Source organism: Phyllobates terribilis, unplaced genomic scaffold (genome assembly GCF_046119375.1).
Source record: "Phyllobates terribilis strain yellow unplaced genomic scaffold, ASM4611937v1 Scaffold_4__5_contigs__length_816908805, whole genome shotgun sequence".
Classification (NCBI taxonomy): Eukaryota; Metazoa; Chordata; class Amphibia; order Anura; family Dendrobatidae; genus Phyllobates; species Phyllobates terribilis.
Genome location: NW_027362764.1, coordinates 573,105,876 through 573,131,900, shown reverse-complemented (window position 1 = coordinate 573,131,900; position 26,025 = coordinate 573,105,876). Strand labels below are relative to the sequence as shown.

The 26,025-nt window shown below is 43.9% G+C and overlaps 1 protein-coding gene across 2 annotated transcripts in view; it reads left to right on the top strand.

Annotated features, from left to right (window-relative positions):
• Positions 1 to 26,025, top strand: part of SMCHD1 (structural maintenance of chromosomes flexible hinge domain containing 1) — a 266,367-nt gene that overhangs the window by 21,055 nt on the left and 219,287 nt on the right. For both annotated transcript variants that reach the window (XM_073679119.1, XM_073679120.1), the window contains exons 3-7: positions 3,651 to 3,812; positions 6,376 to 6,458; positions 6,537 to 6,667; positions 10,300 to 10,414; positions 21,580 to 21,699. In XM_073679119.1, the coding sequence (XP_073535220.1) occupies positions 3,651 to 3,812; positions 6,376 to 6,458; positions 6,537 to 6,667; positions 10,300 to 10,414; positions 21,580 to 21,699 (611 nt within the window). The remainder of the gene's footprint in view (positions 1 to 3,650; positions 3,813 to 6,375; positions 6,459 to 6,536; positions 6,668 to 10,299; positions 10,415 to 21,579; positions 21,700 to 26,025) is intronic.

The following is a 26,025-nucleotide window of genomic DNA, read 5'->3' as shown; positions in this document are numbered from 1 at the left end:
GATAGTAGAGGTCTGATATTGCCCAGGGGGGTGACAGATTCCCTTAAATCTGAATAAATTAATCTCTAGGAATAATTAGAGGATCTCCACATTGAGGTTGATTTGTTTAAATTAATACAAAAGGGAGTCTGTAGGGTTTTTTATGTAGTCTGGAGATAGCATGAGGTAGGGATTAAAACACAGAATTCAACTATGTGTCACATGTCAGGCTGTGTGCTGTTGTTTATTTACACTGAAGGTTTCATCACCTTGTGATTATCATTGCTGTGGCTAGCTGCTGCACGCTTGCAAGTCTGACTCTGCCCCCCTCCTGTGATAAGCCGCTTACTGTCTATAGACAATGTACATTCAAAGCCTGGTTTGGGCAGGGTTAGCTTTCTCAGCTCTGCTGTATTGCTAAATCTAAAAACTCTGATTGTGTCACAACTGCTGCACCCAGCAAACTGAGCGATACATCGTTGGATTCAGGGTCTCTGTTCCTACATCATGCTGCTCTCAGAAGAGGTAGCAACAATCTGCTGACTGATTCCCTTTAACCCCTTAACGACTGCCGATGCACATTAAAATGGTGGCCGCTAAGGGGTCTTATTCCCTCATCGCCGATCGGGAATAAGGGTATAGCACCCACCAGAGTCTGAAAATATCTGGGGTTTCAGCTACCTTGGGTAGCTGAGACCCTGGAGAATATGATCAGAGCTGGATTGTCCGATCCCCGATCACGTGATTTCTGTTTCAATGAGTAACGGCGATCACGTAAAAAAAAAAAAAAAAAGTGTGCCCACTATTAAAATCCTTTCTCTATCTTTTCTGACATGATATGCATTTCAAAGGAGAGCGAAATGATGTCCCCAAGCCCCCACCGCACCCGGTACCTTTCCATCCCCCAGGCCCTGGTACACCATCCCTCTACTTTCTGCGTCCTCTTCCTGGAAAAAAAGATTGGCCGGCAACAACAGGGAATTTTCCTATTGGTTCCTGACTTGATCACGGTGATGGATCCTATCACTGTGATCAAAAGCCAATCATTAGTAAATTATACCCCCCACCCCCCTCCCGGTGTCATCTTCTTAGTCAGATTAAATCTTAGAGTTGGGGTTAGGGTTTTTTCCGAAGTGTAAAAAAAAAAAAAGTGGTTAGACAGCCAAAAAAAAACACGCGGGGATTGCCTGCCATACACGGGCAATCCCTGCATGCTTTTTTACCAATATCATGAAGTACAACGAAAATAAACATTCTCAGAATCACTGGGATCCGTTGAAGTGTTCCAGAGTTATTACCTCATAAAGTAACACTGGTCACAATTCTAAAATTTGGCCTGGTCATTAAAGGGGTTTTCCACTAGTTTTTCACCCCCCATCCCCCCATTATATATCATAGCTCTTCAAAACAATAACTTGTGTAATATACTTGTATGTACTTGTACAGCTTCTATGAGCGCATCTCAGCAAGGATCACATGGTACTGGATTGTTATGGAGATTCTTCTTCCTCCTCTGTTTTGTCTGATAACTCCCTTTTCTGGCACAGGAATCCTGCAAAATGACAGGAAGTCATCACTGTGCTCCTGGTGGTGGGTGGAGACTTTTTGGATTGAATGACAGCTTGTCTGAGCATGCTTCCTGAAGAGTGACGAGGGAGGGAGCAGTTTGGATGGAGAATGGAGGGTGGTGATAAGTGTTGGCTCACAGGCCATTGCAATGCATGATGGAACTTGTAGTATTTTAACACAGTAAGCCCGGGGACAGGAAGTGATAGATGTAAGCATCAGAGCTGCATCTGGCAGACACTAAGATGCTCTCTGCATGATAACTGTATATATTACTATAAGACTATAGATGCATTTACTGGCACATAACAGCAAGATTAATGAGCAAAAAATGAAATTAGTTAGGGTAGTGGATAAACTCCGTCCACAGCCCAGTCACTCAGGGAGACTGGGTCCCCCGGTGATGCCGGGTCAGCTTCAAATTCCAGAATTTGATGTGACATCACCGGACATAAGAGACGGCTGCAGCCGGGGTCACGTAATTGGGATGAGCGGACGGCGATAGCGCTGCTCACAGGCTCATTTGGAAACACAAGGTATTTGAAGAAAATCTTGTTTACAAAGTTTTAAATCGATCTGCCCACTACATAGTGTAGTGGACAACCTTTTTAAAGAAGCCCACCCAAGCTCTCAATCCAATCATCCTAAGCATGTGTATGTACTGTAATTGTGTGTTAATATACTCACCTACTGCAGTCTTCTCTGCTGCTTATCTTAGTGAAGTCACCGCCCTTCAGAATCTCCAGATCACTCTGCCCCTCCAGAAGTGGCTTTTGAATGTAAGCCTATGGAACGTAAGAACAAAGCTCCATAGGCTTATATTGTAAATGAGAATGCTGACAAACACAGAGTCAGCCCTTAGTCTGAAATAGCTGAGATCCCACTTGCTGTCCCGTCTGTACACTCTTTTGCTTCCTCCCCTGCTGTGTTATGACCAGACCATGTTCCTGCACGGTCAGACATCCATTACACAGTACACAGCAGGGGCACATTTATTATTAGATCAGCACAGGAACATTTTATTAACCACATCCAATTGTGGAACTTTTTATTCCAAGATCTATTTATTAAAATGTATTTTGTTCGTTGGAAAACCCCTTAAGGCTTTGTGCCCACGATGCAGAAATGCTCCGGATTTTTCCTGAGTGTTTCTGCATCTCCCTGGCAGAAAAACGCATGCGGATTTTACATGCATTTTTCCTGCCAGGGACAAGCGGAAGTGAAGCGTTTTTCACATGCTATTTCGCATGAGGGTTGTCAAGCGCTTTCCAAGCGATTTTAGCATCACTTGTAAAGTGCTTGACAACTTGGTCACACTATATAAATCCATGCAACCAGCATGGATTTATATAGTGTGACCAAGTTATAGTAAAAGAATGGTAAAAATTAAATATTATACTCACCTTCCGATGGCCCCCGGCCTCCTCCAGTGCGTCCGGTGTGTTGGGTGGCTCGCGGTGGTCTAAAAGGACCTTCCATGATGTCATTTAGTCATGTGACTGGTCACGCGACCGCTGATGTCGGCGGTTGCGTGACCAGTCACATGACTAAATTACATCATGGCTGGTCCTTTTAGGCCATCGCGAGCCGCAGGGAAGCCGGGACGCATCGCTATGGAGACCGGGGGCCATCAGAAGGTAAGTATAATGTATTTTTTTTATTTTAATTTTTTTTTTTTTTTGCAGGTACTATGGTACCCGGGTCTAGAGGAGAGTCTCCTCTTCTCCAGACCCGGGTACCATCCGCACATTGAATCACTTAATATCCGCATGTGCACATGTAGTCATACGGATATTAAGCGATTCAATGGAGGTGAAAACGCTGCGATTACGCAAATTAATTGGTAGTACTGCAGATTTTTCCGCAATGATAATCCGCAGCGGAAATTTCCGCAGCATGTACACAGCACATGCAGATTATCATTGGGGAACATGGCAGACCTTGTACCAAGCGTTTTTTAAGCGTTTCTGCTGCGGAATTGCCGCTGCGGAAACGCTTAAAAAAACCGCATAGTGGGCACACAGCCTTAAGATCTAAATAACCGGTATAATGTCAATATCTACATGAATAAAACTAATTGCCATTTTTTATGTTTGTCTTTTCAGATGGGATCATTAAAGATGGCATCACTATTTATATCCTTAACACAATTGATCAGCTCCTGCCTTCATCAACACAAGAGAGGATTAATTTTTTGCCTCACTATGATACACTGGTAAAAAGTGGAATGTATGAGTATTACGCTAGTGAAGGACAAAACCCACTGCGTAAGTTTATCTTTGCGTATTCATTATTCCGAATTAGAATGTATGCCCTTAAAGAGAACTTGTCAGGAGGAAATTCTACCTCAAACTAAGGTATAGGTTCTGTTACTCTGAGTAAATCAATAACTTTCTTGTAAAATATGCCCTACCATATGCCTTGCTATATGCAAGTTAGCTGCAAGTGATTTGCTTTATGTGAAAGCGCTTCCAGTGCTCTGGCCGGTCCAGGTCAATCCAGGCTCTGTCAGCTGCCAGGTAGCAGATGACAAAAAACGCGACTGACATGGCATTAAAGCGCAGAATCCAATTGCCAGGTAGGGAATTAAAGGGTTGGTCCGAAGGTCAAATGCATTTTAATCTAAAACAACAATCTATTTAACCTCTTTACAGCCTGTTACATATTAGTACGCACAGGCTGTAATCCCCCGGTTCAGTGAGGGCTCCGGCGCTGAGCCCGCACTGAACCGGGCACATGTCAGCTGATTATTACAGCTGACATGTGCCCGCAACAGCCGCTGTTAAATGCCGCTGTCAATCTCTGTCTCTGACAGCGGCATTTAACAGCGCCGAGCCGGAAGCGCGTCACTTACGCCGCCCATCGGCGACCCCGTCACTTGATCGCGAGTCATCGATGGGTTGTCATGACAACCCTGGGTCTGCAGCAGACTCCAGTGGTTGTCATGAGCTGGTCGCTATGAGCGCCACCTAGTGGTCGGCGCTCATAGCACAGGACCATTTCTGCTACATACAGGTGATCTGCTGATCATCTGTATGTAGCAGAGGCGATCAGAAAAGTGCTGCTTCTAGTCTCCTATGGAGACTATAGAAGCAAGCAAAAAGTGGAAAAAAAAAAAGTTTTTAAAAATATAAAAGTTTAAATGACCCCCCTTAAGCCCCATTCAAAATAAAATAATAAAAAAACACCTACATACATATATTTGGTATCGCCGCGTTCAGAATCGCCCGATCTATCAATATAAAAAAATGAATTAATCCGATCGGTAAACGGCGTAACGAGAAAAAATTCTAAACGCCAGAATTACTTTTTTTGGTTGCCGCAACATTGCAATAAAATGCAATAACGGGTGATCAAAACATCATATCTACCCCAAAATGGTATCAATAAAAACTTCAGCTCGGTGCACAAAAAATAAGCCCTCACCCAGCCCCATACCCTGAAAAATGGAGGCCCTACAGGTCTTAGAAAATGGCGCTATTTGTTTATTATTTTTTTTACCAAACTTTGGAATTTTTTTTCACCACTTAAATAAAAAAGAACCTATACATAGTTGGTGTCTATGAACTCATAATGACCTGGAGAATAATAATGACAGGTCAGTTTTAGGATTCATGAACGTGGTAAAAAAAAAAAAAAACATCTGTGGTATTGCACTTTTTTGCAATTTCACCGCACTTGGAATTTTTTTCCCGTACACGATATGGTAAAACTAGTAATGGTGTTGAAAAGTACAACTTGTCCCGCAAAAAATAAGCCCTCACACGGCCATATTGACCAAAAAATAAAAACGCTATGGCTCTGGGAACAAGGGGAGCAAAAAACGAAAATGCAAAAACGGAAAATCCCAGGGTTGCGAAATGGTTAATGCTGTAATCTAAACTAATTTCTAATATGTATGTATTAATAATTCCCCGCTGTTCCCTATCTAAAAACTATTGCTTTTTTTTTCCCTACTTCCTATGTGATGACTCTTCATTTGAGTATCCCAGTGTATCCTCAGTAGTAATGACCTGGTAACATAGCAACCTGCACTGTCCTTGTGCCTTATCCGGAATCCCATCGTTCAGAGACCACCACCGCCCTGCAAGTGACGTCACTGGTCTCTGAATACCGGGTATTCTGACACCGTGCTCTGTTGCCAGCTCATTACTACTGATCTGAGCTGGCAACATCGCACAATAGCAGCGTGCAAGGACTAGCCCCACCCCTAGTCAATCTCTCCCCCTCTGTCGCTCGCGCGCTCTCCCCTTCTCCATCGCTCGCGCGCTCTCCCCCCCCCCCTCCGTCGCTCGTGCGCTCTCCCCCCCCCTCCGTCGCTCGTGCGCTCTCCCCCCCCCCTCCGTCGCTCGCGGGCTCCCCCCCCTCCGTCGCTCGCGCGCTCCCCCCCCCTCCGTCGCTCGCGCGCTCTCCCCCCCCCCCTCCGTCGCTCGCGCGCTCTCCCCCCCCCCCTCCGTCGCTCGCGCGCTCTCCCCCCCCCCCCCCCCTCCGTCGCTCGCGCGCTCTCTCCCCCCCCCCTCCGTCGCTCGCGCGCTCTCTCCCCCCCCCCCTCCGTCGCTCGCGCGCTTTCCCTTTCCTGCTCATGTACTAGTCTCTGTATTAAGAGATCCTTAATGAGTTTTATTTATTTTTTTGTGTGAGGGAAAAGCTATGACTGCTTAGAATAGGTATAATGCCGCCATCATGTACACATCTGTGCAGTCGCTGCGAAAAGTCCTAAAATCTGGTAAGGCACAATTCCTGGTTGCCAAAAGTGTGATTGTGATTATATTTTAGTATGAAGCGCAGATTTCTCATTATGTAGCTGACTGACTTCTGTTTTATTTTCAGCATTTGCGCTTGCTGAGCTAATAGACAATTCACTTTCGGCCACAGCAAAAAATTCGGGTACTCGGAAAATACAGATAAACCTGGTAAGATAATGTATTATTGTTTTACTTCTTTATCTTATTAAAATGGCTTTTAACAATGTCTGTACGTATTTTTTACAGCTTTTTGATGAGACACAAGGAAAACCAACTGTTGCAGTTACAGATAACGGAAAAGGAATGACTTCAGTCCAGCTTAAAAATTGGGCAGTGTACCGTTTATCAAAGTTTAGAAGAGGATATGAAGGCTACAGGTCAGAAACTAATGTCTTTTTTATTTTGTGTTAAACCTTTGTCCTTTTTTAGGAAATCCTTTATCTCTTAGCAATAAAGTAAAATTGGCATCTCAGTACAAAAGCCTGCATGCCCAACAACCAGATGTAACAATAAATTATTTATCATGTGACCTGTAACAAGGAGCAAAGTTTTGGCTCTTTTGGCTTTTGTCCGTATTTGAAAAAAAATATGAGGAAATGTGGAAGGTATAAGCAGTGGCGCTCAACACATTCTTCTCTCTCCTCTATTGTGATATATGGACATATGCTCGGAAGGGCTGAAGCTATGCTAATTACTATGTCACATGAATTACATTCCTATTGACCAATAAATCATATATTTTTTTATTCTTGCCTGTAACAACAAATGAATAAGCACCACAACACTTTGCATCAGTTTTTGAGTGTGCAGTGTACAATGTATATCAGTGATCAACTCAGAGGCTGGACTAGTCTGGGGAAATCAAGCCAGACTGCACAGGACTGCAAGCCAGGTTTTTTTTCTTGATTTTTCATACTTTGAAATAAATATATGGCACTTAAAGGACCTTCTTATAATCCAGGAAGAAGCTGACAGTTATGGTAGTGATTTTGGAGCACAGGGGGATCTGACAGTTTCCCTTTAGAATAGATTGTACACTTGCACAAACAAAGAAAATCATAGTGAGTGAATACCTTCGCTTTCTATTTCTAAAGATGCAGTTGGAAACCTAGTACACAAATTCAAAGTAAAAGGCACATTGGCTGCATTACAAGTATCAGGACATGGCAGAAACAACACTGTTTCTCTGGATGTCCACCGGATTCCTGAGAAGGCAGGAGGTCCAAAAGTCAGTGCCTACTACCATCAAATTTGCTGCATGTTTTTTGCATAAAGGTTCCAGTTTGTACAATAAGGTGAATACAAATTGCTGACTGTTTCATGCTTGAACTCCAAGATGTACACCTCCAGTGAGCCAAAATCACAAAAATTATTCAACTCCAATATGCTCAAGTTTCTGTTCTGTAGAGCGATGAAACAAAAATGCAGATTTTTAAATCTATGGAACAGCTTTATGTCTGGTGGAGGAAGAGTGAAGTATACGCCAAAAAGAACATCTACCTACAGTGAAGCATGGAGGTGGCTCAGAGATTCTCTGGGGCAATTTTGCTTTTTATGGCTCTGGAATCATGCAGCATGTGGAGAACAAGATGGATTTAATCATGCATCATAAAATCGTAACAGAAAATGTCATACCTTCTCTGAGGTTGTTGAAACTTCAGTGTCATTGGACCTTCCAACATGACAAAGAGATACTGATCCTACCTCAAAGTCCACTAAGACTTGGTTTCAGAAGGAGTCATAGGAGACTGTAGAGTGGCTGTCACAGTCACCTGACTTGAACCCCATAGAAAATCTTTAGTTGGATTTTAAGAAGGTGGTTGCACTGCACAAACACTAAACTATTAGTGAACTGGAAGCTATTGCCCTATGAGGAATTGAACAAGATTCCTCAGGAACTTTGCCATAAGCTGTTGTCTGAATATTTATGCCTCACATTTGCAGCAGGTTATAAGGCTATGTGCCCACGATGCAGAAATGAAGCAGAAAATTTCTGCAGCATTTCTGCATCTCCCTGGCAGAAAAAACGCATGCAGATTGTGCATGCGTTTTTCCTGCAGAATACATGTGGATTCACATGCTTATCCACATGCGTTAACACGTGTTTCCGCATGCGGACTGACAAGCACTTTCCAGGCTATAGCATCACTTGGAAAGTGCTTGACAACTAGGTCACACTGTATAAATCCATGCAAACGGCATGGATTTATATAGTGTGACCGTAAAAATAAAAAAATAAAAGCTATACTTACCTCCGATGCCGCCGCGTGTGCTGTCGCGCTCCTTCCTGGTTTGCCGGCATCCCGCGAGACAGCCTGCGGTCACATGACCGCGACGTCATCTCAGGTCCTGGAAGGAGAAGCGCTGCAGGGGCCGCCGGACAGCTGAATATAAACTTTATTATTTTATTCTTTTTTTTACAGGTACAATGGTACCCAGGTCTGGATGAGAGTCTTCTCTCCTCCAGAACTGGGTACCATACGCACATTGAAACGCATATAATCCGCGTGTACAAATGTACAGACGCGCATTATATGCGTCTCAATGCAAGTCAATGGCGGCGCTTCCGCAAAATTAATGAACATGCTGCGGATTTATGAGCGCTGCAGAAACGCTGCGGAAAAATCCGCAGCATGTGCATTGACATTGCGGAATGCCATTGGGGACCATGGGGTGCGGATTACCAAGCGTTTTTGATGCGTTTCCGCTGCGGAAATTCCGCAGCATAAACGCATGAAAAACGCATCGTGTGCACGCAGCCTAACAGCCAAAGGGTGATCTCCCAAGGATGAAAGATGCATGACATGTAAGGAATGAATACTTCTGAGATTACATTAATCATTAAAGTGACATTTTGTGTTGAGCTTGAAGAAGCAGTTTTTTATATTTGTCGAGTTGAGCTATATAAATTGTACTTGTTTGGTTTCTTTCAAACTGCAGAAAGTTTCTGAATTTTGCTAATAAGCCTAATTTGCAATGCAGTGAATAATTTTGATTGCAGCTGTATTTGATCCATTCATTAGAGTTGAGCAGATCAGGCAAAATTAAATTTTGCCCGTTCGTGTGTATTTTTTTTTTTTCCCTGGGGCATTTGATTCACGGAGAAGTTATTTTCTGCAAATTTAATGTCCCTTATTATGTTCTGTGGTCTCTCTAGGCCCAAGAGCATAATAAACCTAAGATGTCAAAAATAATAAAAACCTTATACTCACCATTCACCTCTCCAGCCCTTCGGCTACCTCACCGCCACCCGTCGGTTACTCATCACATCTTCGGATCGGCGGCAGCAGAGGTGAAATCCCCGGGCCTTGGTTGCTAGGTTCGGTAGGGTTCTGTGTATGTGCCCGCAAAGATCGTGGCACACGTGGTGACGTCTTATGTCTTGGGGTGGGTGGCAACCTTTGCAGACTCATTCGCAGAACCCTCCCGGTCTTAGCAAGAAGGGGCTGTAGAGGTGGGAAGAATACTTTTTTATTAACATTTTGATGACCTTTTATGGTCCAGAGAAATGGCGGCCAACAGCAGCTATTTTTCTGAATCCTCACGGAAACAAATTACAAAAAAATCTGCATTTTTTGTGAATGCAGATCTTTGTAAAATCCGAGTAAAATTCAAGTCCGCTGGAAGTCATTCACTCATCTCTACGATTCATTCTAAAATCTTCACTGATAAACATATTCTGCACTGTCATAACCAGTCAAGTGTTGGATTTCAGCTACCTGTTGAAGTCAATGGCGAGGGAGTAGCAGAGTAAAAGACTCACCCGTGAACATGCTTTCTCACTCCAGTGCTTGATCTATAGATACGTTTCTCAGTACTGTCATATTATGCTCTCCATGCTGCTGCTTCCTCTAAAAATGTGCTACATAGAGACAGGAGAGCAGAAATTGCTCATATTTATGTGTACTGCTCTTAAAATGTGGCCATCTTTTAGCCATCGGAAGCAGTACCTATATTATAGTTACTTTTTAGAGAAAATGTGACGTTTTTTTATTTTGTTTTATAACAGTGATGAAGAAAGTTATGTCCGTCCTCCTTCTATGCCACGGAGTCTAAACAGTGACATCTCTTATTTTGGTGTTGGTGGAAAACAAGCCGTTTTTTTTATCGGTCATTCAACTCGTGTAAGTATATTGATTTTATTAAAATAGGCCAACTCAAATAATTTTATTGAATTGCACTTTATGAAGAAAAAATAAAATCTGCATCAGGTTTAAGTTGAAAAATAAATCATGACATTTTGTACTTTTAAATGACTCTTCCAGACACCAGTATTGGGCCTTATCCAAGCAGACGATTAGAAAGAATGTCTTCTTCATTAAAATATGAAATTGGACAGACATGGGGTCCTTTCTAGAGTTAGGAATAGCGATCGTCAAACCCTGTTTTTCTGAGATATTCTGCCCTTAGGATAAGTCTTAAATGTCAATGTAGTGGTCAACCCCATTAAAGAGGTTTTCCCACAAAGTACATTTTAATCCTCAGATCTTGGAATAAAAGTAATTTCCACAATTGGATGTGTTAAAAAAATGTTCTTGTACAGAGATAATGTTATAAATGTGTCCCTGCTGTGTACTGTGTAATGGCTGTGTCTGACCGTGCAGGAACATGGTCTGATCATACCACATCTCCTGGGCAGGGGAGGATGCAAAAGAATATACAGACAGGACTGCATGGGATCACAGCTGAATCTTTCTTTGAGGTAAAGCTTTTGCTGCTTGTTTTACCTCACAGAAAGAATTTGCTGCGATCCCATGCTGTCTTGTGTGTGTATACTTTTATTTTGCTTCCTCCCATGTTCCTGCATGGTCAGACACCGCCATTACACAGAGATTTTAATATTTAATTCTAGACTTGAGCTTTATGAATAAAGCAAGTTTTTTTTTTTTTTTTTTTTTTTTTTTTTTTATGAAAGTAATCTGTCAGCCCAAACTGACATTATAAACTAAGCACATAGCCTTGTAGGGATAGAGTCCCTATAAAAAATTAACCTTTTCGAGTTTTAATACCTGCTTCCATTTTGCAGAAACTGTAATGTAGTCAAATATGCTAATTCTTTACTTTGTGCACCTTTAGTGTTGTGGCCAAGAGGTGCAGTGCACCATTCCACCCAATGGTTTTGCATGCCCCCGCCTCACTCATTGGTGATTGACAGCAATGACTTGACTGAGCTTTTACTCAAAACAGTGCTCACTTCAAGTAAGCTAGCACTGTCAATCATCAGTGAGGGAGGGGGGGGGGGCATGCAAAATCAGTGGAGGAAACTGAGAATCTTGTCCATGCCAAAAGTCCACCGAGTACCCTCATTATAGCATTTCATTTTTTGAAGAACAGAAGCAGTGATTAAAACACTAAAGGTACAATTTTTATAGGCGCTATATATCCTACAAGGCTATATGCTTAGTGCTTAGAGCTAACAAGAACAGTACATATATGAAGATCTCTACATAAATTTAAATTAATGTACCATTATAATGATAAATGGTTCAGCGCAAAAGACATGAATAGCAGAAAAAAAAAATTTGTGCGAATGAACCCAAGAGTAGAAAGATAAAAAATGTTTATTAAATCAATTATATTAAAATTGTACAAAGTTTTAAAGGGAACCTGTCATGTCATTTTATAGCATGTAAACTGTCCTCAGTGAGTTGTTAGTGATGCAGTGTGCTTCACTAACAGGTTTTTTTTCATTAAAAACGGCGGTCTAATCATGTGCAAAAAGAACATGCTTTATATAGTTAGATTGTACCCGCTCGTTTAGTCATAGGGAGTGCTTCATTTCATTCAGTCACGCTTGTTGCCGCCCCCACACAATTTGAATGATGTTCCCGGGGTTGCGCCACTTTGAAAAATCCCGCTCTTGTGCAATGTCGATCGGGGAGCCATGCATGTGTCGTGACAAGCGGCTACCCACGCTTGTGCCGTAGCAAGCAGCTCCGGCCGCACATTCAGTGAAACTGGATACTACACGCGACTTCAATGCGCACGTGACGAGCGGCTCCCCGATCGACACTGCGCAAGCGCAGAATTTGAGTGACTTCAGCGCAACCCCAGGAACATCATTCAAGTTGCGTGGGCAGTGACAACCGTGACTGAAAGAAATGAACCACACCCCTATGACTAAATGAGCAGGTAAAATCTTACTATAAGGTGCTTTTTGCTCATAATTAAAACCTTGTTTTTAATAAAAAAGAAAAAAAAAGTTAGTGATGCACATTGCATCACTAGCACACTGGGGACAGTTTACATGCTAAAAAGGACATGACAGGTTCCTTTTAAAGACTAGGGTGATGACAATGGATGACCAAGAAATGGCACCGCAGTGCAAGCGAAATGAAATATATACAATGCAAAGGGCAAGACAAAGTATGTTGGGGTCATGGTACCGCAATACCAGATTAAGGTAACTTATCTTTCACTATTGCATCTACATATATGCCTCTTGCAAGACTTACATCTTTGCTATGAGTTTGACACGTTCCTCAGGATTTCAGCTTGTGGCTGCTTCCATGCTTTATATCATTATCTCCATATGAAACTACTATGTTATAAATAGGGGTTTATAACCCCCTGCCCATGCCCTGATCTGTATTTTGTTACATACTTTGTCTTGCACTTTGCATTGTATATATTTAGTTTTGCTTAATCCATTGCGGTGCCATTTTTTTGTCATTGTCGTCACCCTAGTCTTTAAACTTTGTATAAATTTTAATATAATTAATTTAATAAATATTATTTTTATCTTTCTGCTCTTGGATTCTTTGGTGCAATTTTTTCTATATGCTCTTCTAAAACAGCAGAATTGGAGAGCGCAGAGTTAGGGCTGATGGTACCACAATGCCACTGGTCCAAACTGTCAATCAAGCCGGGGAGCCCACACCCCAGCAAGTACCGCCAGGAGGCTGGGGGTTGGTGCTCTCCTGCCATACATGACGGGACAACTCCTTCAACACTATGAATACTCTAAAGGGTTTGTCCGGTCCAAATCGATAAGTCTTAAGTTACTCTGTGTGACTGCAGACTTATGAATCCACGCCGCACACTGGGGGCTGCGGGATTCGCCGGTTTAAGACCCGGGACCGGAGGGTATGAGTTATACATACTCCTGGTCAGTGGGCGTGGCCTTGCTCTATAAACTTGTATTGAAGTGAGGCCACGGGGAGTATGTATAACTCGTACATACCCTCCTATCCTGGGTCTGAAACCGGCGAATTCCCACAGCGCACAGTGCGTGCGCTGGGGGATTCATTAGTTTGCAGTCACACAGAGTAACTGCAGACTTATCGATTTGGACCGGACAACCCCATTAATTTATTGTACATAGGGTATATCCACTTTAAGAAAAAATTCACACGGGAATCTTCTATTTACATTCCATTGATATACTACTTTTGAAGATCTATCTTTAGCATTCTATTTTATTTACAAATTTTATTATAAGGTTTTCATTTAGCAAGATGCATATATTTGCTGTTCTCTTGATACATATCTTAAAGGTTCATTACCAAATTAGAATTCGGTCTTAAAACTTACAGATATTTATTCATTTGTGTCAGTACATTTTCCCAGTATTGCATGTATTACCCCACCTTCCCCAAAGGATGCCCCTCAAGGCTTTTATTACCCTTTAGTTGCCATTGGAATCGTAGTTTCACTGTTACTGGTCGATCCTGCTGAATGCGGTCTCTCATTTGGTTTCCTGCTAGCATAGCCGTGCTCTGAGACATGTCTGAAGCTGAGCTGTTTCTGTGAAGGATGATGTTAGGAAAAGAGATTGAGCCCCAATCCTTACTGTGCAGAGCTCATACCAGGAAGCAGCAGTGTGCATGTGTACTGGTAACTAAGACGGGCGGTGTACTGCAGTATATAGGGGGGTTGAGAGGAGGGGATACATCAGTTGTGTTGTGCAGAAGTCAGGTGGATACACAGCTGATAGTCCTACTGAATAGACTGTTAGCTGCTTTTTTCTTGCCATAATACAAATTCTAACAGTCTATTCAGTAGGACTATCAGCTGTGTATCCACCTGACTTATGCACAACACAACTGATGGTCCCAACCCCATTTATAAGCCAAGAAATCCCACTTATTAAACCTGACAGGGCACGCTTGTGAAGTGAAAACCATTTCCGTTGACTACCTCTTGAAGCTCATCAAGAGAATTCCAAGAGTGTGCAAAGCAGTCATCAAAGCAAAAGGTGGCTACGTTGAAGAACCTAGAATATAAGACATATTTTGAGTTGTTTCACACTTTTTTGTTAAGTATATAATTCCACATGTGTTAATTCATAGTTTTGATGCCTTCAGTGTGAATGTACAATTTTCAAAGTCATGAAAATACAGCAAAATCTTTAAATGAGAAGGTGTGTCCAAACTTTTGGTCTGTACTGTATATATACACCTTTGGGTGAGTCTATAGGTGTCCCCACGCTGCCACTCCTCCCTAGGGCTGGAGACATTGTTTCACAGGTCAAATTTATAACTGACTACAGGGTCTGAGGTATCAAACCAGAAAGTGGTAACTAGCTCCCCATTCCTTCTTTCTTTGGACATAGTCCTCGATGAGCCCCCATTTATCAAGGATAAGGCACAGGGTGTACGTTCACATCACTCGGCTTTCTTGGGCTCAGCTGTCCTCCTGCAGTGTAAGGTTTGGATCCATTTGGGCTTTCTCTTGAGCTTTTACAGCCATCTCAGTTGTCATCAGGACTTAGACTGGTCCATCAAATCGGGGCTTAAGGGCTCTCCACACATGTCTTTTGACCTCCACCCAGTCTCTGGGCTGCAGGGGGTGGCTTCCTTCCACAAAATCTGGATCTAGAAAACTCGAATATATGCTAGACAAGCGTTTTGTAAGTTCAGTAACATAAGAAGACAGCCTATCATGTTGCATCTGGATCTTTTGTGGAAAATACAACCCTAGCCTAGGGGCTGACCCAAATAACACCTCATATGGACTGAGGCCTGTCTTTTTGTTGGGAGTATATCTGACTGAAAAGAGTGCAAGGGGTAAGCATTCTGTCCATAGTCTGCCTGTTTCGGCCATGGCTTTCTGGATTTTCAGTTTCAGGGTCCCATTCAATCTCTCTACTCTACGGCTACTTTTGGATGGTACACTGCATGATGGCCTTTTTCACTCCCAGGGCGGGCATTATTTTCTGCTTTGCATCTCCAGTAACGTGGGTGCTTCTATCACACTTTATGGTCTCAGGCACCCCGTATCTGCAGACGACTACTGAGATTAGTCTCTTTGCAGTAGCATTGGCAGTGGCTTTACACTCTGGGTACGCTTCTGAACATCCTGAGAAGAGGACAACACACACAAGTACATATTCCTAGGCTTGCATCTTGGAAAGTTGAATGTAGTCCTTCTGAAGACTCTAGAATGGATACAGGGGCCTCAGTGTGTGTCTCATAGGCGTCTTGGTGTTGCGTATCACGCTGTTGAGTGCACAGGTTAGACAGGTTTGAACGTGTTTGTAGTGACACTGAACCCAGTAGGATACCTATGGCTGTAGACAAAGTCTGTCATGGCAGTCTTTGACTGGTGGGTATTGCAGTGGGTAGCTTGAGCCATCATGGGATACAGAACTCGGGAAAGGCAACCTTTTTCCCCCACATGCCACAGTCCTTCTGGTGACTGCACGGCTTCCTTCTCTTGTCATCTGGCGAATTCTTCAACACCAGCCTGTTGTAGATTCTGGAGAAGGTCGAAGGTCACCGGTGGGTGTGTGGCAGAGTCCACCTGTGCAGCTGTCACCCTGGCAGGGTTGTATCTTGGGTGGCAAGCTGCAGATTTTGCAGCCTGGTCGGGCAGGTGGTTACCTTTAGCTGTAGTTGAGTCGTCCTTTGCATTGCTTTTGACTTTAACCTTGGCAACTTTCTCAGGTAAAGGTAGGTCCTCCATTAGATGTTGGATGGATTTATCATTCTTGATAGGCTTACTTGTGCTGCGAGGAAAGAAACAGCTCTCCATATCGGTCCATGGTCATGAAAGTGACGCGCCCCTGGGCCTGCTGTGTCGCGCAGCGTCTCGCGCACGGGGGCTTACCCGGAACCGGATCAGATGAGGGTTGTAGTCTCCGAGTGGCGGGGACCCGGTCCGTGCCCAGGGAGTCAAACTCAGTGTGTGGCAGTCTTGATAGATGTTATTTGAGTGTCGACTACGCCACCCGTTGATTTGCAGCTATGGAGCTGCCGCTGCAGGGCAGACCGCTGAGGCCGGTGTAGAATTGTGCAGCGTGATAGTATAACCCCCAACGGGAGGGGTATGGCCTCAGGGCAGCCGACGTGGACGATGGAGGTAGCAGGAACCACTCAGAGACGGTGCGGTGTAATTCAGGGTCTTTACTGGTAACAACGATAGACCCTCCCGGAGTACTTGCTAGCGAACGGGGCCTGGTCAGTCCTTGAGCAGATGGGATCTCCCCTGGCCAGGCGGAGTTGTAGGCCTCCCAAACTGACTGTACTCTTCTGGCTACCTTGCTAGAAGCGGATATAAGTAGCCCACGTCCCTGAGTGTACCGTGTGGTGCTCACCCGTATGGCCGGTGACTCGGGGCCTTCTAATGGCTTCCGCTCCACGATGACGGTGCTGGTCCCACGCGTGTGACCGTGCCTTCGGGTTTCTGGGCCTGAGGACCTGAAATCCCCTGCCGGTCGGCTTCTGCTGCTGGGTAAGAGTTAGTCCCCACAGCCTCGGACGCCGGGTCCGGTAAGAAAGCTTCTCAGTCAGGGCGAGCTCTGCAGCTGCCAGCCCCTGACTCGTAGTAGTATTGCTCCCACTGAGCTTCTGCTGTTTCTTCCTATGACTGTTTCTCGTCTCTACTTCTTCTCTACTCCTAACCCTGCCTCAGCCCCGGGTTTATATAGGGGAAGTTCTTCCCCTCCCAAGACTGGGCAGGAGGTGTGGCATGCACAGGATCCCTGACCAAAGGACCTCCCACCTGCTCTCAGACATAACATTACATTACTGTGGGAAACCAGACCCCTGGGGTGCCACAAAAGCATAGCGGCTGTCTGTATAAATCGTGGCAGTCTGATCTGCGTGTCTGCTGGCTTCCTCAAGGCCACGGAGTTCAGCTTCCTGGGTAGACATGTGTGGGGGCAGGTACTCTGCATCTATGATTTCGTGAAGGGAAACCGCAGCATATCCAGTGTAGAACTGGCCATCCACGCAATACTGTGATCCATCCACAAAGAGCTCACAGTCTAGTTTATCTAGTGGGGCGTCAGTAACATGACTGAAATCCCCCGTGGGACATAATTTGTACACAGTCATGTTCCTCTTGTGTCTTAACTAGCCGATCACCCACATTACCACTCCCCTCTCCAGAGGCAACAAGTTGGCTGGATTCAGAGTAGTGCAACGTGAACCGTGAAGTTATCAGTCATGAGGAGGGCACATTAAAAGTCTGAGATGTCAAGCAGTACTGAGAAAGATTGGCAGTAGCATCATGAGAGACGTAAACAGTGAGAAAGAAAGTTAAAGAAATCTCCACAGACTGATACAGCAGAAATGGGATTCTCAGTGAGACACTGACTCCCACCTCCAGCTGCTGGAGAAGGGGAAAGGCGGGGGGGGGTTCATGCTCTTCTCTCCCTCCTGACCTTAGACTGCAGTTTCTGTGTGTGTTTAAGCTACGCACAATTAAAACGTGAAATTACTTTGTCCTTGCCTGGAATGGTCGTACAGAAGAGGGGCTCTGGACTGGGTTTTTGCCTTATTCAGGGCATTTGTTGCTTCCACACCCTTGGCTACTTTGAGTATCACGGCTGGGGACATAGACAGGTACTTCGGGCAGGACACTATTATTTGCTCTTTAATCATGGGCTTTAAACTTTAAACAGAGGCACAGGACGTTGTATGGGTGTGAACAGTGTTCTCATATGCTAAGTCCTGCCGTTTCTGCCAGAGCCGGGCATAATATTTTTTTTTTCTACTAACAGGAGAAAGCATTTCTAATTTTCTCTACTTTCTCAAACAAATGGCATGGGAAACATTTCAGGGTCTGGCATTCTAATCATCATGGCCAGCATTTCACTAGGATTCCAGGGATGCCACACACCCCTGGGCTCTATAGTCTCTGGTTCTCCAGACTGGAGTGTGAGGGCTGGTGTTAGCAGTCTGGGCGAGAGCTGCAGGCGAGCAGCAGGGGGGGGGTTAAGATGAGCTGCTCATCCTGACTAATTGTCCTTTTGAGTCCTTCATGGCAGCAAAAGGCTGATGTATAACTGCTGCATCAATTTGGGTTGTGCCAGGGGAGGTGCTGGAGGGCAGGGCAGGGTCTGAAGGGTCTTGGTCCCATCCAGTGCAGGCATAATATTCATTGGGGGCCTGGCCGAGACTTATGAGGGCGTAGCACTTGGGACACTGGCCAAGGGGGGACTCGCTCTGCAAATGGATTGTGGGGCGATAACAAAAAGAGTACAATCCTGTTTTAGGAGTAGGAGGTTTAATGGATCCTATGTGCCAACAGGGGGCACCACATACACAACAGGTCCCCACCCAATCTGGGTTCTGATTCCTACATACACAACATGTGCATCCCTTAGAGAAATTGTACGGGGGTGGAGTCAAACTTGGAGCGACAGGGGAATGAACGCCAACTTTATTACATACTTTAACATACAAAAACTTATCACCATGTTTTTCTTCCTCCGACTCTCCTTTAGTTACAGATTTAGAGTTTTTCCACCATAGCTCAGCCTGGTCTAGTAAACCAGCATCATTTAAACAACCTTTCTGTTCCTTCAATACACTTCCAGAAACCTTTATCAAATATGCCACTCGGTGGACAACCAAACACTGAACAAAACCTATGCATTTTCTGCACAAATTTCTTTCCTTTCTTTCTGTTTCTTTATAAACAGGAATACAGGACTAGAGACACAAACCAGTGGGGACTCATACCTTTCACTATGGATTGAATACTCTGCGGCACCTCTAACATGCTCAATCTGTTAATTACTAAACGGATTAATACCCATCTTCTGTTTCTTTAAAAAAACACAAAACCGGAATACAGGACTAGAGTTAAAAACCAACGGGGACTCGAAACCACACACACATTGGCTTTCCACTCTGTCACTCCATGCCTGACTTATAATCAGACAAAAAACATCAGCCCCTACGTCTAGGAACCGGAACTGTATAGGTTTCCTTAGCAATACAAGAGGCTGCTACTAATAATCACCAACAACTGCTCCACCGGGTGCAATCAACTAATCACTAGAATCCAATCCCAGGTAGAGATGACCAGTGTAATACCAAATCCACACTCCCCATACAATATACAGCACAGGAATTCAACACAGTACACAAGGTCTCATCAGGGTTCTTTGTCTAACAATAATGGACCCACTTACTATGAACAGATCGAATGACCTGCAAATACTCCCCCCAACACGCACTGCAACCGCCAAACAGAAGGATAAATTCAGGTAGTGTAAGAATAAAGCTTCTTACCAATTGCTGCAGCTGTCCCGAGGTATCCGTCTGTCTGGGGCCCAGTAAATTGGTTGGGTCAGCAGTCTTTTGCATTAGTGGATCCCTGTTCGTTGCGCCAGGTTTGTCGTCGCCACATAATGTGAGATATTCTGAGACGTTGTGCCTGTTCCAAATTACATTGTAAAATTCAAATACGTGCACGGAAGAACTACAACTGATACATTTGAGCATCAGGCTAGATCTGCTTTATCACATGCACTGGTCCAGGTTTATATCAGTTATTACGATTCATACTTTAAAACAATATAATTGGCTCAGCTGATCTCTAAATATGTGCTCGCATTAGCATACATACATCTAATTGGCTAAGTTAACACTACTGACACCGAGCTTTTCTGTCTGTAGTGTTATACTCCCCCCTAAGTTTTGTTTTCTCCGCTAGCTCTAGTCTCGAGACAGACATTCCAAAAGACTCCTTATCTCACACACACATGCTGGCTCAAACTTCATTCTGGTAAGCAGAAGATGCACGTACAAAAATCAAAATGGATGCAGGATAGATAAAGTATAACTCCTGCTCTCACACAACCGTGAAGCATGGTGGGGCAAACATTATACTTTGGGGGTGCTTTTCTGCAAAGGGGACATGATGACTGCACCATACTGAAGGGAATTTGGATGGGGTCATGTATCGCGAGATTTTGCCCAACAACCTCCTTCCCTCAGTAAGAGCATTGAAGATGGGTCGTGACTGGGTCTTCCAGCAAGACAATGACCTAAAACATACAGCCAAGGCAACAAAGGAGTGGCTCAAAAAGAGGCACAGTAAGGTCATGGAGTGGCCTCGGCAGTCTCCAGACCTTAATGGCATAGAAAATTTATGGAGGAAGTTGAAGCTCCGAGTTGCCAAGTGACAGCCTCAAAATCTGAATGATTTAGAGATGATCTGCAAAGAGGAGTGCACCAAAATTCCTCCTGACATGTGCACAAACCTCATCATCAACTAAACGTCTGACTGCTGTGCTTGCCAACAAGGGTTTTGCCATCAAGTATTAATTGTTGTTTGCCAGAGGAATCAAATACTTGTTTCACACTGCAAAATGCAAATACATTTATCTAATTTATACAATGTGATTTTCTTGATTTTTTTATTTTTTTGGGGATATTCTATCTCTCAATGTTAAAATGAACCTACCCTTAAAATTATAGACTGTTCATGTCTTTGTCATTGGGCAAACTTACAAAAACAGCAAGGGATCAAATACTTATTTCCCCCACTGTAAGTATTTGACTGCTCATTCAGCTTTGTGAAGCTGGTTGCGCACAGAGGCGCAGGTAAAGATGGAAAAAGACACAAAGGTACAAGAAAGAAACTTTATGTTGGGCTTAGCCTATATATTAAAAAAGTAAGCGTTTACTGTGCTATGTGAAAAATGTGATTTTGTGAGTAACCCTATAAAATGGTACTTTAGAGGTTGTCCTCTACTAGATGTCCTCTTTTGAATGCCCCCAGTGTGCTGCATAAAATAAGAAATAAAAAGCATACTTACCTGCTGGACTGGCGTTGCTCCTCCACTCAACATTGCGTTCTCTTGCAACGTTGTTTTTGATCATTGGTCGGCAGCAGCGCTCATGTGACATGAACAATGTCAACAGTTCGCCAGGGTACACAGAACGTAAAGAAAGTGCTTGTTTTCCCTATTATATGATCTCTGCTAATAGCAACCTTTTTGAAAGTATTATTCTGCTGCTTTCAAATATTGTGTCCGTAATTGAACTTTCTGAATGCATCCATCTGCTTTATTTATAAGCTGCTAAGTATGTTTGTTATTACTTTTAAGATTATCACAAAGACATCAGACTCCAAAGATGTCCATGAATTTTTAATTTCCAAAGAAGATTTTGAGACAAAGGAGAAGAACCAGGAACCAATTTTCACTGGCTACATAAGAAACAGAAAGGTATAAACATTGTAAAAGGCTCTGCTTGACAGCATGTTTTGTATATTGAATGGCTGCCCTTAAAGGGGTTGTCCTGTCCAAATCACTCTGTATGACTGCAGACTTAAGGCCCCGTCACACATAACGAGATCGCTAGCGAGTCACGTTTTGGTGAAGCAATAGCGATCTCACTAGCGATCTCGTTATGTCTGATAGGTAGCAACGATCAGGCCCCTGCTGTGAGATCGCTGATCGTTACAAAGCTTCCTGGACCATTCCTGGGTCGTTGCGCTCCCGCTGGGCAGTGTGCATCGCTGTATTTGACACCTTGTCAACGACCTCGCAAGCGATTCAGAACTGAGACACATTGAGGTGCATAAATTGGACTTTTCTGCGTTCATCGTCCCGATTGGTGGTCGCTACTGCGTCCTTGTTTTTTCAGATCCCACCAGCGTTCTCCGGCTGTGACTCCACTTTGAACAAATCAGACATCTTTAGCGGAGTAGGTATTGTTTGGGGTCTCAAATGAGTTTCCATTTTTAATTCATTTATAGGACATCTACCAATTATCTGCTATCATTGCTCTTCAGGGAGGGAGGGCTTGGCTTCAATAGCGATCTCGTTATGTGTGACGGGGCACCAGGACCGTTAAAATACTGGCAGCAGTTGTCGCGGCAGGTCTTCGCATCATGGGTGTTTCTGCCATGTCCCACTGGTTGAAGGCCTGCAATTGCAGGATCGTTTGCACGCTATTCACCGAGCTCCACTTCCCCGCCTGGCTTTGTGGACTCTGTGGACCGAGACAACTGCTGCCAGTATTTTAACGGTCCTGGTGCCCCGTCACACATAACGAGATCGCTAATGAGATCGCTATTGAAGCCAAGCCCTCCCTCCCTGAAGAGCAATGATAGCAGATAATTGGTAGATGTCCTATAAATGAATTAAAAATGGAAACTCATTTGAGACCCCAAACAATACCTACTCCGCTAAAGATGTCTGATTTGTTCAAAGTGGAATCACAGCCGGAGAACGCTGGTGGGATCTGAAAAAACAAGGACGCAGTAGCGACCACCAATCGGGACGATGAACGCAGAAAAGTCCAATTTATGCACCTCAATGTGTCTCAGTTCTGAATCGCTTGCGAGGTCGTTGACAAGGTGTCAAATACAGCGATGCACACTGCCCAGCGGGAGCGCAACGACCCAGGAATGGTCCAGGAAGCTTTGTAACGATCATTAATCTCACAGCAGGGGCCTGATCGTTGCTACCTATCAGACATAACGAGATCGCTAGCGAGATCGCTATTGCGTCACCAAAACATGACTCATCAGCGATCTCGCTAGCGATCTCGTTATGTGTGACGGGGCCTTTATTAATCCCCCCAGCATACACACTGCACTGCGAGGATTTGCCGGTTTCTGAGCCGGGACCAGAGGGTATGTATGAGTTGTACATACATACTCCTGGCCACAACCCGTCTAGTGGGCGCGTCCTCGCTCCTTACCCTTTAAAGGGTTGTCTGGGACTTTTATATTGAAGGCACCCCAGCTGATCAGTTGGACCAATGTCGACAGTCTGATGTTCTCAGTTGCAGAACAGAACTGCACAGCTCTTTGCTGCATGATGGCTGTGGCTGGTTACTGCCGATCCACCACCAGTTGATTCAAATAGGGAGCAGACGTGCAGTACTCGACTATGGCCACTATATACACTGCTCAAAAAAATAAAGGGAACACTCAAATAACACATCCTAGATCTGAATGAATGAAATATTCTCATTGAATACTTAGTTCTGTACAAAGTTGAATGTGCTGACAACAAAATCACACAAAAATCATCAATGGAAAACAAATTTATTAACCAATGGAGGCCTGGATTTGGAGTCATCCCCAAAATTAAAGTGGAAAAACACACTACAGGCTGATCCAACCATGATGTAATGTCCTTAAAACAAGTCAAAATGAGGCTCAGTATTGTGTGTGGCCTCCACGTGCCTGTATGACCTCCCTACAACGCCTGGGCATGCTCCTGATGAGGTTGCGGATGGTCTCCTGTGGGATCTCCTCCGGGATGGCACATCAATGCGAGCTGTGGCAACAAGGTTTGCTGTGTCCAGAGGCTGGAGGCGCTACCAGAAGACAGGCCAGTACACCAGGAGAAGTGGAGGGGGCCATAGGAGGGCAACAACAGCCTGTCGTGTGTTTTTTCACTTTAATTTTGGGGGTGACTCCAAATCCAGGCCTCCATTGGTTAATAAATTTGATTTCCATTGATGATTTTTGTGTGATTTTGTTGTCAGCACTTTCAACGCTGTACAGAACAAAGTATTCAATGAGAACATTTCATTCATTCAGATCTAGGATGTTATTTGAGTGTTCCCTTTATTTTTTGAGCCGTGTAGTTAACTTAGTTGTGCTTTGCAGCTCCACAACTGAGCACATCCGGCCACAGCCGACACTGGGAACAACGGATTGTCGCACACCCACCTATCCGATATTTATGACCTATGCTAACGATAATATAAAAATCCCGGTTAACCCTTTCACTACATATGACGTACATTTACATCATATTTTGTGTCCCTGCCCTTAATGCGGGCTCGCAAGCCAAGCCTGCATCTTTCCCAGCGGATTATTGCTGATTTATGTTTGGTAAATGGGGCATAGACACTTGGGACATTTATCCTGTACTAACTGGACAGTAATTTAACCCCTGTACAACTCTGGATGTACATGTATGACAAAAGTAGTGTCCCTGACATTTGATGTGCGCTCACACGCCGAGACCCACCTTTCCCCTCTATGAGGTCTGATTTAATCAGCCATCATGTGCCTTTAGTAGCCGAAGGTGGAGCGACGCCTGTTAAAATCTCTGACAGCAGCATTTAACATGTGCCATTAAAAATAAAACAATAAAAAAAAAATATATACATATTTGGTATCTCTGCATATAAGTAGCTTATAACTGGGTAAGAGAGAGAGTTGACACTTCAGCCTCCATTGAAGTAGGACCTGCCATGAACAGGTAATTAGAACAGGGGATCTTCTGAGAGCCAGCCACCAAATCTAGGATTTGTCTACTCCCCAAGGCAGGGGCTTCCTCTGTTCAAAAGAATTATCTCAAGACACTCTGGAGCCAGTAGTCCGTGATGAATATTGGAGTTTGCATCGATCTGATATTTATGTGAGATAGGTTTGTCACTTTGTCACGACGACAAAATATAACATATTCACTCACATCACAGTAAGGCTGTCCTAACATCTCCAACCTGATATGGATGGATGATACTATCCATGCTATGTTTCATCGCTATAGAAAGGTAAAATCATGTTTGGAAACATGACAACAATATCTCCCACCTGGGACCTCCAAGGCGAATTTGGGGATCTAATAATCTTCTAAGACCTAGCACATCCCATGACCAGCCTCCCCATATGATCTCACCAAGGGGAGGTATGTGGTCGTAACCTTGATCTAATAAAAATCAGACATTGGGTTTCTGTCATTTGTCAGTTCTGGAAAACACAGTGCTCTGTGGTTCTGTCTGTTGCTGTAAGGAGTTGCTTCCTTCGCTAAGCTCGGCGTAATTTCTGTGACACAGGTTTAGTACTTTGCATTTGTTATCCCGTTAACCCCCATGTGATTATATGTACCTTTTTTTTTGTTTTGTTCCCATGTTGTAACCTCATTGACTTTTTATAAGCACTGCCAACTTATCCAGATTAAATACAGTTAGGTCCATATATATTTGGACAGAGACAACATTTTTCGAATTTTGGTTCAAGACATTACCACAATGAATTTTAAACAAAACAATTCAGATGCCGTTGAAGTTCAGACTTTCAGCTTTCATTTGAGGGTATCCACATTAAAATTGGATGAAGGGTTTAGGAGTTTCAGCTCCTTAACATGTGCCACCCTCTTTTTAAAGGGACCAAAAGTAATTGGACAATTGACTCCAAGGCTATTTCATGGATAGCTGTGGGCAATCCCTTTATGTCATTTTCAATTAAGCAGATAAAAGGCCTGCAGTTGATTTGAGGTGTGGTGCTTGCTTTTGGAAGGTTTTGCTGTGAAGTAAACATGAGGTCAAAGGAGCTCTCCATGCTGGTGAAACAAGCCATCCTTAAGCTGCAAAAACAGAAAAAAAACATCCGAGAAATTGCTACAATATTAGGAGTGGCAAAATCTACAGTTTGGTACATCCTGAGAAAGAAAGAAAGCATTGGTGAACTCATCAATGCAAAAAGACCTGGGTGCCCACGGAAGATAACAGTGGTGGATGATCGCAGAATAATCTCCATGATGAAGAGAAACCCCTTCACAACAGCCATCCAAGTGAACAAC